We start from the raw sequence: 12348 nt of genomic DNA, 5'->3' as shown, positions 1-12348 counted from the left end.
AACAAAGGCAATAAAGGTATCATTCATTTCAGAAATTCAGCAATGTCTACCAAATGCAATAATACATTTAAATGTATTTAACTTTAAATTTGCAGTTTTAATCCAGTTCCCTAGGACATAAAGAGAACTTGTTTTTCTTTTTAATAAATGAAATGAATTTCCTAAAGACTATAAGAAAACTGAGGAAACTCCAGGGATAATGCTTCCATCTCATGTCTGTCCTGGATGTGTCTAGACTTAGACACACAGATAACCCACTGTGTACGTAAATATTTCACTGATGATAAGAACCAGCCAGGAATAGCGTGCTTTATTATGGAGCAGATCCTGAAATGATATTATGTTTCTCTATATACAATGAGAAGCTTGTAGTCAACTACAAGGTCTAGTTTTGACTTTCACATTACTGGAAGAGCATCGGACCTCACTGAAAGAGACAAGGAATAGGAAGAATGAAAGCTAGCATGCTAGCAGCAAACACCAGAGAACCTGATGCAACAAGGTTAGTTCAAGAAAATGGTTTCCGCTGCCTGATCTGGAGACTGTTCTACCAAAAAAAAAAAAAAAAAAGCAATAAAAATTTGTAGGGCTCAAAGTGTCAATCATCTGTGACTGGTGATGTTGTTATTTGGGGCTGTTGTTCAGAGCTCAAAGGAGGAGGCTTGCAGGTGGATTCCATTTCTCTGTGACCCATGTTTGAAGCCCGCTTCCACTCCAGAAGGGGAAAGAACGCTATCCCAGCAGCCAGCTATGCCTGGGGCAAATCCCAGGCCCAGGGAAGAGCAGCAAGGTAAGGGCTGTGGCTGGGAGAGCCTGCTTTCCATTAACTACACTGAGAGCAAACAGAGGAGAAATTATTGGGGAGACGCGTCCTGTCAAAGGCCAGAAATTGCTCTATTTTAGTTTAAATCAGCTCAGAATTTTGACAAAGGTTCGCGGAAAACTTCAGACACTCATGTCTCTAGTTCGCTCTCTGCAACGTCACTCTGCAGATATCTTTCTAAGGGTGACAGGAAAGTGCCTCCAATTTAGGCCCGTTATTTTTGCCCTCTGTTTCATTTTTAATGAAATTACCGATGTACAGAAAACTAGGGAGAGTAATACGAAAAGAACTCACATAATCCGCACCTCAAACAAACTAATACCAATATTCTGAGCTTCTACTGAGAGCTCCCTCCCCCCCACCCTCCCGCCACCCTCCTGCTTCCTGGGTCCTATTCTTAGAAGGGAAAAGGAATCTGGTCCAATCTTCATTCTCAGCTAAAATTCTTTAAAGCGAACTTTGGGTGAAGTGCAAAATATCCATCCATTACTTTAGACAAATGTTTGGAATTCCTTAAGCAAAGAGTGAAATGGTCCAGTTTTGGTGTCTGAAAATCCAATCAGCACGGAGTTGCTCATTTCAACACACCCTTCTCCAGACCGGGTCCTCCTTGAGATCTCTCAGTTCCCTCTGGCACCTCTGGTCCACAGTGAACCACCGGGCCACATGCCAAGTCTTTCTCCAACCAGAGGCTCTGGGTGACCACCCCAGCCCCATACCTCTCTCTGCAACACCTCCCCCCTCTGGACAGTATTCTCCCACGGGACTTGTCTGTCTTTCTGAAATCTCATTGATACTTGTTTATGCCTGGGTGGCTCAGGGCAATGGGGAGGAGCTGTCGGGTCCATCTACTAAAGAGGACGTTCCTAGGGGGTGAGGAGACCTTTTTCTCCATCTCCATCTCATCAGCATCTAGCACAGAGCCTGGCTCCCGAGAGCAAGCAGGGAATCGGGCAATGGAAGTAATGAACATCAGGCAGGAAGCCCAGGAGAAATGAATGAGTCTTGGCTTCCTTTCTGAAAGCATTGTGATGTAGGGACAGAGCTCAAGGAAGGAGTCAGGAGTCCTCGACTGCTGTTCAGCTTTGCCACTTCTGAGCTGTGCCACACTTGGCGAGTGACCTCACTTCTCGGGGGCCTCAGTTTCCTTAATGGTAAAACAAAGGGGGGATTTGTTTCTGTCTCCGGGCAGATACTGGAGTTCAGCAATACTGTAAAGGCTGCAAAGATGGGAGTTGGCCAGAAGCTGGTGTGTGACATAGATGAGCATGGCTGGGACTGTTGCAGCTTTCTGAGGTCAAGACACTTGGCTACGGTATTCTCGGGCCTGCTAAGGTCATGACTATGCCCACGGAGCCCTGGTGAGGCAGAAGAGTGTATTGGAAACATCTGAGCAAAGTGCACTGAATGCCTTGGCTCGGCAGGGGGGCGGCTGGGGAGGGCGGGTGTCGGGGAGGAGGGGACCGTGTTGGTAAAGACAAAGAAAATGGTCGTAACACAGAACCTCCTGAACGCTAAGACATCCCTTCTCCCCTTAAAAGATTCAATCGGTTTACAACCAAACTTCATTTTTTCCAATAAATTTTTTTTTCCTAAGGAGACTTCCGAATTCACAGCTGTTTTTCTGCTCCTTTGTGACGGTGGCTTTAGACCTAAGATGGAACATCTGTTATACACAGTGTTTATTATTATGCTCCACTGAATGCCAACATCACTCTCCAAGATGTGCTGAAGTTAGGTCTGTGACATTTCCCTTGAAGTGGGTGCTTTTATGTCTCTGCTGATGGCTGAGAAGAGGAGAAAGAGAGAGTGGAGTCTTTATTAAGAAGCCAGGGCTAGGGGTGCCTGGGTGGCTGTTGGTTAGGTGTCCGACTCTTGATTTCGGCTCAAGTCATGATCTTGCAGCACGTGGGTTCTAGCCCCACGTCGGGCTCTGGGCTGACAGTAAAGAGCCTGCTTGGCATTCTCTCTCTCCCTTTCTCTCTCTGCCCTCCCCTGCTCATGCGCTCTCTCTCTCTCAAACTAACTAAATGAACTAAAAAAAAAAAAAGATGAAGAAGCCAGGGCTATCTTTCTCATTTGCATGAACCTTATGTCTTAATGCAAATATCACCCAACAGGTGGCCAGACATGGTCCCTAAAGACTGAGTTGAACGGTTTCAACCAGGATCACCGGGGCCACGTTGCTCCTAATTCCATCTGCGAAGTGTTCTTTGGTGGCCCCGGCCATGCGTCCTGTGGACAGCAGCATCCTCTTAATGCTGGAGCCCTTGAAACAGGGCTGTCCAGGCCAGTGAGGGACACCTGCTGTTTAAACACTTGTAATTCTTGAGATGGTGCGAGAATAATCAGCAGTTCGGTGTCTGGGAGACAAGTCTCCAGCATTCAGCAAGCTGGATTTTCTGCACCAGCACCTGCTCTCCCGCCTCTCTCTGGGCAGAGGCTCCTTCCCCCGACTTGAGGGGTGTCCAGATCTATTTATCTTATCGGCTCCTGAAGCAGGCGGCCTTGTTCTTACCCTTCATAACAGACACTGTTCTCTATGATGTATCGGCTTTACAACATCACTGCTGAGGAGGCTGTAAGCTGGCAAGTGGTTCCACTTAACACAATGTTGTCACGAGACAATCAATTTCTCCTAAAACTGTGGCTTAGAAGCATTTGCGTCTTTCTGTCACATTAAGCCTGCAATCACAGCGCTGTAAAGTGGAATGAGCCTTTGCATGCCGACATGTTTGGAAGCAACTCGTGTGCTCCTTTTATAGTTTTATTACTGAAGCCATTAGGGACGTTCAGCCACTCTGTCCACGTGAGCAGAGATGCATCGACCTATATTCAACTATTACCTTAAGTGCAGTTTCTATTTATGTCGGCAGCTCTCTCTTTCCAGCCTTCCTTCTGTTCTCCTTTCTCGTTGATGTACTGGAAGGACATCAACGTTGGCGTCACACAGACCTGGGTTTGCGTCTGCACTTCCCGTTCTTACTGCTGGTGTCGTAAATAGTGACGGTGTGCCACCTGGCCGTGTCGCCTAACCTTCCGGAGCCTCAGTTTCCTTGTGTGCATGAGACCATACGGTCTGTCTCCCTGGGTTGCTGCGATGTTTAACTAAAATAACATGCATGGTTACCTTGCATGCAGACAGTGCTCGATAGATCTCCACTCCCACCCCATCCCTTTCCTATTGTCCATGTTGTTATTTTCCTTTGCACTTGAGTGAGTGCTGGGATGCACGTTTAACAAATCACACAGAGTGAATTAATGCCATTCTGAGGCAGGCTCTCCACCTCTCCCGGATGCCCACCTCCAGAGATAGGAAGCTCAGGGACCAGGAAGGAGGAAGAGGGGAGTGAGAGCAGGAGGAAAAGGGAAGGGGAAAGGTGAGAGGGATTCCTCTCCCACCAAAGAAGGAGAACACCCCAGTTGCTAATCTGGGGCCCACCTGAGAATTCAAGGAGTTCCAAGAAAAGCTATTAAAAGGTAATCTTTTAGTCTCTCAACAGAAGAATAAACATTTATTTATGGAGGGCTACCGCTTTTTATGTGCATTATCTCACAACCCAACTTAAGACACTGTTTTTACCCACTCCAAAGATGAGGAGACTGAGGCCCGGTGATCTTCGGCATCTTATCTTGTCAAAGGTCCCAGCTGGTAAGTGGGATTCAAAAGCCCATGTTTTGACCCTCTGCTCTTTCTACCCTCCTACATTATGAGCAATAGCCTGTTTTCAAATATTTCAATTCAGATTTTTAAAGACAATCACATTATAAAGACAAAGGTGATGACATCAGGAAGCTGGAGCACGATAGTCAAGACACGGAAGCAACCCAAGTGTCCATCAGGAGATGAAAAGATAAGGAAGTGGGGTGTATGTGTGTACACACGTGCAGTGGAATATTACTCAGCCACAAAAAACTACGAAATCTTGCCATTTGCAACATAGATGGATGTAGAGGGTATTCTGCTAAGGGAAGGAAGTCAGACTGAGAAAGACAAACACCATGTTTCACTCATATGTGGAATCTAAAAAACACAAACAAATGAACAAGCAAAATAGAGGCAGACTCATAGATACAGGAAACAAATGGTGGGTACCAAAGGAGAGACGGGTAAGGGGGCGGGTGAAACAGACAAAGGGGATTAAGAGGTTCAAACTTCCAGTTATAAAGCAAGCACGTCATGGGATGTAATGTAGGGCACAGGGAATATACTCAATAATATTGCAATAATGTTGTATGGTGCAGATGGTAACTACTCTGAACATGGGGATCATGTTGCAATGTATAAAAATATCAAATCAGGGGCACTGGGTGGCTCAGTCAGTTAAGCATCTGACTCTTAATCTCATCTCAGATCTTGATCTCACCGTCATGAGTTCAAACCCCGCACTGGGCTCCACGCTGAGTGTGAAGCCTACTTAAAATTATATATATATGATATATATATGATATATATATATATCATATATATATATATATCATATAACATATAATATATATGACATATGTGATATATCATATATATTATAATATATTATATATTTAATATGTATGATATATATTACATATATCATAGCTATTTGATATATATCATATATATATCAAATAACTATGATGTAGACCTAAACTAAAACTAATATGTCAGTTTACACTTCAATTTTAAAAATATTTTTTTAAGCTAGAGCAATAAAAATAGAAGTGTTACCCTTAGTGTAAAACCCAACTATCTGAATGGGATTAAATGGTAATAAGTATGGTCCCTGTGGCCAGGTTAGAACTACTTATGGGACTTGAGCCTTGCTTGTCCTGATGTTGAAAGTGGGCAGCATCACATGCTGGGATTCCTCTGCTCCAGCTCAAGGAACTTTTCACAACAGGAGCATCCTGGCTCAAGGTCACTCCATACTGTCGGCCCTAATCACTGCCACATACCCACTCCCTTCTTCATTGGGGCAGAGTCACCTGCACTCTCAGAGCCTGGCAGAGTCCCAGAGGCCATTACATTTGATATCCCTTCCTTTCACAGGTGAGGAAACAGAGCCAGCAAGGCTACGTGACTTGCCCAGGGTCACCCTGTTAGTGTGCTCTTCCTTCTATTAACGACAGCGAGAATTATTGATTACCTTTAAAACTTCCTATGATGTCAGTAGAAAATGTGCTCTTGAAAAGAATACCTGAAACATGGGAGTAAATGATTTGCCTCATGGGGGGGGGGGGCGGGGAACCCTGCCACTACCACCATTTCCTCTTTATTTCTAGGACACACTTAAGAGCTCTTATCAAGAACATGTTGCATTTGCAAGTCTCCAGGTAAATTATCTTTCTCACCATTACTGCGTATTATTAAAACATTCACTGGATGCCAACATTCTAGAAGACTGTGATACAAGCTGTATCCAAGTCCAGGTGCAGGGGCAGGCACACTGTGCTGCAGGTGCATGGGTTGGCAGCGTGTGGAGCAGCCCCCTTGAGTCTCTAAAACGAGCAGCATACATCCACCCATTCATTTGCGTGTACCGACGCTGGGTCCCACTGGGTTCATTGGCTAAGACTGACATACCACTGCTTGCGGATACGGTAAAAACAAGCAGAATAATTCGTGCAGCAGAGGTGATGTGCCTTTCCTGGGCATGGAGGCTGCCCTCAGAGCCGAGGCTTCAAGGGTCAGACAGGTGAAGTGAGGTTAGCGGGTGAAGAGCCTTCCTAAGACAACGGAACGTGGTGGGAATGTTTCCAATGGGAGAGGGCTAGCCGCTGTACTTTGGGCAGCCGCTGCTTGGCTCCAGAGCATTGGCCATGTGGAATGTTGGCCAGCTAAGTCAGATCTCAGATTTATCTTTAAGAAGCCAGAAATCCAGAGTTGTACGTTAAATCTGCTATTTTTCTTTTCTAAATGTTGGCAACTTGGTTGGGTTTTTTTTTTTTTTTTTTTTTTCCTGCTCTGTGAGCCAAGTTTTGGCCAAGTCCTAGATACCAGCAGTGTGTGAGCCCAAGTAGAATTTTCCAGGGCAGGAACTGGGGGAATAGTTGGGCAGAGGATTGGAACTAGTATCAGGGGTTAAGCATAAGTGGTACTCTGGCTGCATAGGCCTGTCATGGCTCCCCAATCCTTTCGGTGCTTATGAAATCAACCCGATGAATCAGAAGTAAGATGTGGCAATTCTCGTTCTCTGACTTCATAATCATTCCCAATTCTAGTGACATCCTGTTTCATGCTTTGCTGCCACGGTGACCTGCTGTATGACAAGGGTACGGGGGAGGGAGGTAGATGGAAGCACCAATTCCTGAAAATATTTGATCATTTGAAAAACCAAGTATCAACACAAATGCAGTCACGAGATTTTCAGACAGGTTTCCTTTGAGCCCCTTTTGTTTGGCCCTCGATCTGGAATACTGAAGGCTGCTTTCCTGGCCAATCAAGCATTCTGCACAGACCGTTCAGCCACACGGGTCACACATCATGGATCCATTACTCAATTTGGTCTTAAAAACCGTAGGGGAAAAATTACAGTAAAAGAGAATTGGTATCTGAGCTGACACCATGTAGTAAGTCAACACAATTCCTGCCCATGTGACTCAGAGTAAAGTCAGCTCATCAATTTTAGATGTATCTAAATAGATCTAATAAATTCACCAAGCAGATGCCTATTAAAATTAAGAGTGCTCTTAAGGTTTTCCACAAATACTGTGGGTTGGAGAAGACTAGGATTATAACTTCATAATAATGGTACATTTTACAAAGGCCATTTCTCTTCAGGCTAAGAATGGTGGAAAGTTGAGACAATTAGATGGAAAATTCAGACAGAATAAGCTTACTTTCAAAGTAGATGTTTCTGCTTGGAATCGTCACATTGAAAGCCTTCCCATTATCTAATTGTCTGGATATTTGCTGAAACCTAAATCATATTTGGACTCTGTAAGCAGAGTCCAAGAGAGGGAAATCGGCAAATGTCTGCAGACACCTATAAATATGCTCTCTGTGGGTAGCGCTTTTCAAAGTTTCAAAACCTACTTAAACAACCTCTTTAATTGCAGTATCCCAGCGAGGTTAAGAGTTTTAAGCTCAGCGCCGAGCTCCTGTTTGGTTTTTGGTTCTGTACTGCCGTGGTCTTAGTAGGGAGACACAGCTCACGTTCCGCAGAACGGGAAATGACAACGTGATTGACTTGGGATCGCCCCACAAAGTAATCGTTTCAACAAGAAAATATATTGCCTACATATCTGCAAGGGTTAGAGCCCAAAGTTGGGTAGGAAGGGGATAATACATCAAAACTGCAGCTGAAGACAACTGTGGAGTGTTCGTGTGGACTGCCCGCGGTACTGCCTGAACACTTTGTCCCGTATGATGTACATGTTAACAACCTGATGATATGATGAGAGAAAGACACATAAAATGGCTATTTTTCCTGGCGCACAGCCCTACTGTAAACCTGGGGACATGTAAATAACCCATCTCAGCCATGGTCCTGGCTATGTGTGAAGGATTCAGAGAAGTCAATGGAAGTGCATAATGGGTTTCTTCTGCAAGCACTGCTCTGCCTGCCGGCTCTTGGGGCTATGCATATTGCGTCTACCCCACGCCCTCTTAGGATGGGAAACATGAAAATTGGGAGGTACATTAAAATAGCAGGACTCGGTCTCGTTAGCTTGTAGGACATTTGCACAAAGAGGAATGCCAATTGTGGAAGGCTAGGGACTCATCTGTCATGTCAAGACAAATTAGTCTGCAAACGTATACATATATTCCCAAAGATTTCTAAAGCAATGAGAATCAGCGTTCTGAGGCTCCCATTATTCTTCCATTATGTGCAGCAAACTCTCCGAGGTAATATGCTTCTGTATTCTACGATAATACTGCTCTTGAGCCCTGGTACATGTTGCCACTTCCTTTTCCCCGTGTACTTTCTCATCTAAAACTGCAACAGCTGACTGGTATCTGGTTTATGTCTTACTTACTCTTGTTATTGATTTCTCCTCTTTAAACTGAACAGATGCCATGAGAAACAAATAAGGGGACCTCAGAGCTTCTTCCCTTTGGGTTCAGTTTCTCCAGAATAGGAAGAACTAGCAAGTGAATGAATGAACAGACGATTGCTTTTAACCTGTCTATAAATACATGTTTACGTCTCTTGGTAATGGATTGCCCTTGTGAGCAAGTCCTCATTTAAGGTTTAATTTTAATCCACACATCAGAGATGGGAGATACGGAATTGCTCGGGCTTTGCTTGCAAGCTCTCTCCCTCTTCTTCAAGATAAAGCAAATTAATTAATGTGTACTTTTCAACTGAAGAAATGATTAAGACCCAGCTGTGTCTGTGAAATTGTAAGTTGCAATGCAACACTCTGGGACTTGTTAATGCTTTTTTTGGCATGAAGAAGAGAGACATAGGTATCTAATATTAAGTGGTGTTCTAAAAAGCATGAAGTTAGCAGTTTGTTTGCCAAATTAACTTTCAAAGACATCTAAGTTACTAAGTTTGACTTTTCTGCACACAAATCTTAAATGATTGATGGACTACTGTAAAATAGCTTTGTTCAGAAAGATCATCTTTGGCAGGCTACTTCAAAGGCTTTACCACTTTGGAAAGATGAAAAGATATCCCCATTTTACATTATTTTCCCAGTAGATCAACACTCACTTGAAATATGCCTGAGAATTATGCGATATTTACTGTATTATGAGTCTTCTTTCACTGTATCCAGCAGCCCTACGTGGGATTGCTTTTATTTCTAAGATTTAGGAGAATTTTCTACACATAAAGAGCATCTTTAAGAAAATACACCTGGGCAGAACAGTATATCTGGCATTTTTATTCACTACTGTTTCATTGCAAGGCAGTATTTGAGACTAAAATATACAGAGAGATGCTTTTTTTTTAATCAACAATACCATTACAGGATGTGGTTTCAGATTCTCCCTACAGTATCCTTCAGAGTCTAAAGGATTCATTTCTTTCTTTTTAGACATAGATTGTGTGATTTTATGTCTAAGGTCACTCTAGAATTATTGTGGAATTGTATAAGCCAAGGGTGAACATCTCAACTAAGGGGTCAAGTAGATAACAGAAGTTAGCAAACAGGGCCCCATTATAGGGTATGTGTGTGTGTGTTGGTGTGTTGGGGTGTGTGTGTGTGTGTGTGTGTGTGTGTGTGTGTGTGTGTGTGTTGGGGTGTGATGCCTGAAGGAACTGTGATTTAGGTCAGTATGTCAGATATTCTGATTTTTACTAGAAACCTCCTAATTTTGGGGGGTGCCTGGGTGGTTCAGTTAGTCAAGCAACCAACTCTTGGTTTTGGCTCAGGTCATGATCTCAAGATTCGTGAGTATGCGCCTCACGTCCCGCTCTGTGCTGCTGGGTGTGAAACCTGGTTGAGATTCTCTCTCTCCCTCTCTCGCTACCCCTCCCCCACTCATGCCGGCATGCATGCTCTCGAGCTCTCGCCCTCAAAATAAATAAATAAAATTTAAAAAATAAAAAAGAAAGAAACCTCCTAGTTTTTCCAATACTGACAACTACTTTAAATTTTTGAAAAATCCTGAGCTGGCCAAACAAAACATGTCTGGGGGATGGCCTGCTGCCGTATACCTGCTCAGAAGAAAAGTATTTACGTTTAAAAAAAAAAAAATGTGTTCTCAGTTGTCCATTTTTTGGAATGCAGTAATTGTGAAACGGCCACCTATAATGGCCTTAAAATGGCTCAGGACAAAGGAACTCGGGCTCTGGGCCACGTGTTTGGAAGGGGCTTTGCAAAAGGGCTCGGATGCATGGGGAAGGAGGGTGCATAGTGGGTAGTGGTTACAGGTTTCTTATGTAAAACACAATAATCCGTGAACTCACAATGGAAAAGATATGAAGGCGAGGCCCCTGGTCTCTGAAATTTATCTTCAAGGCCATTTCATTTCATGGAGGTGAATAAAGCTGACTTGAAAAAAAAATTCTTTCTTTGCTCTTTGGCAGGGTGAAGTAGAGAAATAAAGTCTCCCCGCTGAACTACTATGAGGTCAGAAGCCTTGCTGCTATATTTCACACTGCTACACTTTGCTGGGGCTGGTTTCCCAGAAGATTCTGAACCAATCAGTATTTCGCATGGCAACTGTAAGTATCCACAATTTCACTGTCCTTCTCTCCCTTGGTGGGCACTGTAGGCTGCATCAGCCAGCAAAACATCAACATTTTCTAAAATCTAATACAACAGGAGACTGTTAGTCACTTTAACTTGCAGGTGACAGAGGCGTCTCGTCAAATTGGTGAGATGGCTGTTCTGTAACTCTGTTAAATACTGGTGTGGAGACACGTGTGAACATGTGTGTGTGGATGTGAAATGCTTCTCAGTACCTCTGATGAAGTCTCAAGTCACTGCAAGGAGGCCATTCATGATCATACCTGAAAACCTGCCATGGGAGAATGTCACTACCTTCCGTGTATTGCCAGTGGTGATGTTTTCGTATGTAGTTAGTGTGTGGGCATTTTACAAGGTAAGAACAGGAAATAAGACAGTTCTGGAGGACTTAGGGACACAAATTAACTTTTCTTTTACACTTAGAACAGCTATCATTGCTAGCCTTAAGAGGGATTCTGAATTCACAGAGGACCTATTTTAACTATGTATAACTTTCCTTTTAGTTTCTGCCTCGGTGTCAAGGAGAGAAAACCACACAATTAAGAATTCAGTTGACTACTGGAGGGAAGTCCTACCTGAGTGTGGGATGGAACAGGCAATTAACTACTTCTTTCCCTTCTCTCCAAAAGACAAAGTGTTTTATCACAGTAAAGGTGAAAGAGAGTCTTTTACCCAAATATCTATTTTCCCAGTAATCATCCCAAAACAAACACTCAACAAACCAGAAGGAAGGTGTTTAGCATTTACATGGGATACTAAGGAGATCCATCAATGCCTGGCTTTCTGCTGGACAGTCTAGGTTGAAAAGAGAAATAATTTTATACAAAGGTGAAGTGGCAAGACCTGACAGAGAAAATAAAGAGCAAACAAAAGTCAGGGCGAGATTAAGGACCAAACTGTGTCATTCGAAATCATTGTTCTTAAAGTGGCAGTCCACCTGACTCAAGGGCCCTAACCTTAATACACATTTCTTAATCTCTAATCATAATTAAGATAGGTATTCTATCTTTGGTGCCCCTGTGAAGAAGTCCCCCAGCACAAATGTGCTGCTGAAAATCCAATGTCCGTGGACACTCACATTCTTGACAGAAGGGAGATGTGAATTTGTTTTAGCGAGCTCCTTGATGAATGGGTAAATGAAATTTCAGAGCAGTAGAGGGGGAAGTACAAGATACTCCCATACCAAGCTTGATATACCAAGGTATATTTTACTCTCTGATACCCACTGTAAGTACTGCTCAGATACTATAGGGGTTTAATGTGTATGCGTGTGTCGGGGTGGGGGGGTGTTTGTGGTGTCTGGATGGCTCATTTAGTTGAGCATCCGACTCTTGATTTCCGCTCAGGCCATGATCTCATGGTTCATGGGATTAAGCCCTGCATCGGGCTCCACACTGACAGCA

The 12348-nt window shown here is 43.6% G+C and overlaps 1 protein-coding gene across 4 annotated transcripts in view; it reads left to right on the top strand.

Moving 5' to 3' along the window:
• SEMA6A (semaphorin 6A) overlaps positions 1-12348 on the top strand; it is a 136466-nt gene that overhangs the window by 60240 nt on the left and 63878 nt on the right. For all 4 annotated transcript variants that reach the window (XM_047867340.1, XM_047867338.1, XM_047867335.1 and 1 more), the window contains exon 2: positions 10783-10920. In XM_047867340.1, the coding sequence (XP_047723296.1) occupies positions 10821-10920 (100 nt within the window). In that variant the 5' untranslated portion in view covers positions 10783-10820. The remainder of the gene's footprint in view (positions 1-10782; positions 10921-12348) is intronic.

Source organism: Prionailurus viverrinus, chromosome A1 (genome assembly GCF_022837055.1).
Source record: "Prionailurus viverrinus isolate Anna chromosome A1, UM_Priviv_1.0, whole genome shotgun sequence".
NCBI lineage: Eukaryota > Metazoa > Chordata > Mammalia > Carnivora > Felidae > Prionailurus > Prionailurus viverrinus.
This window is presented reverse-complemented; position numbering and strand designations above follow the sequence as displayed.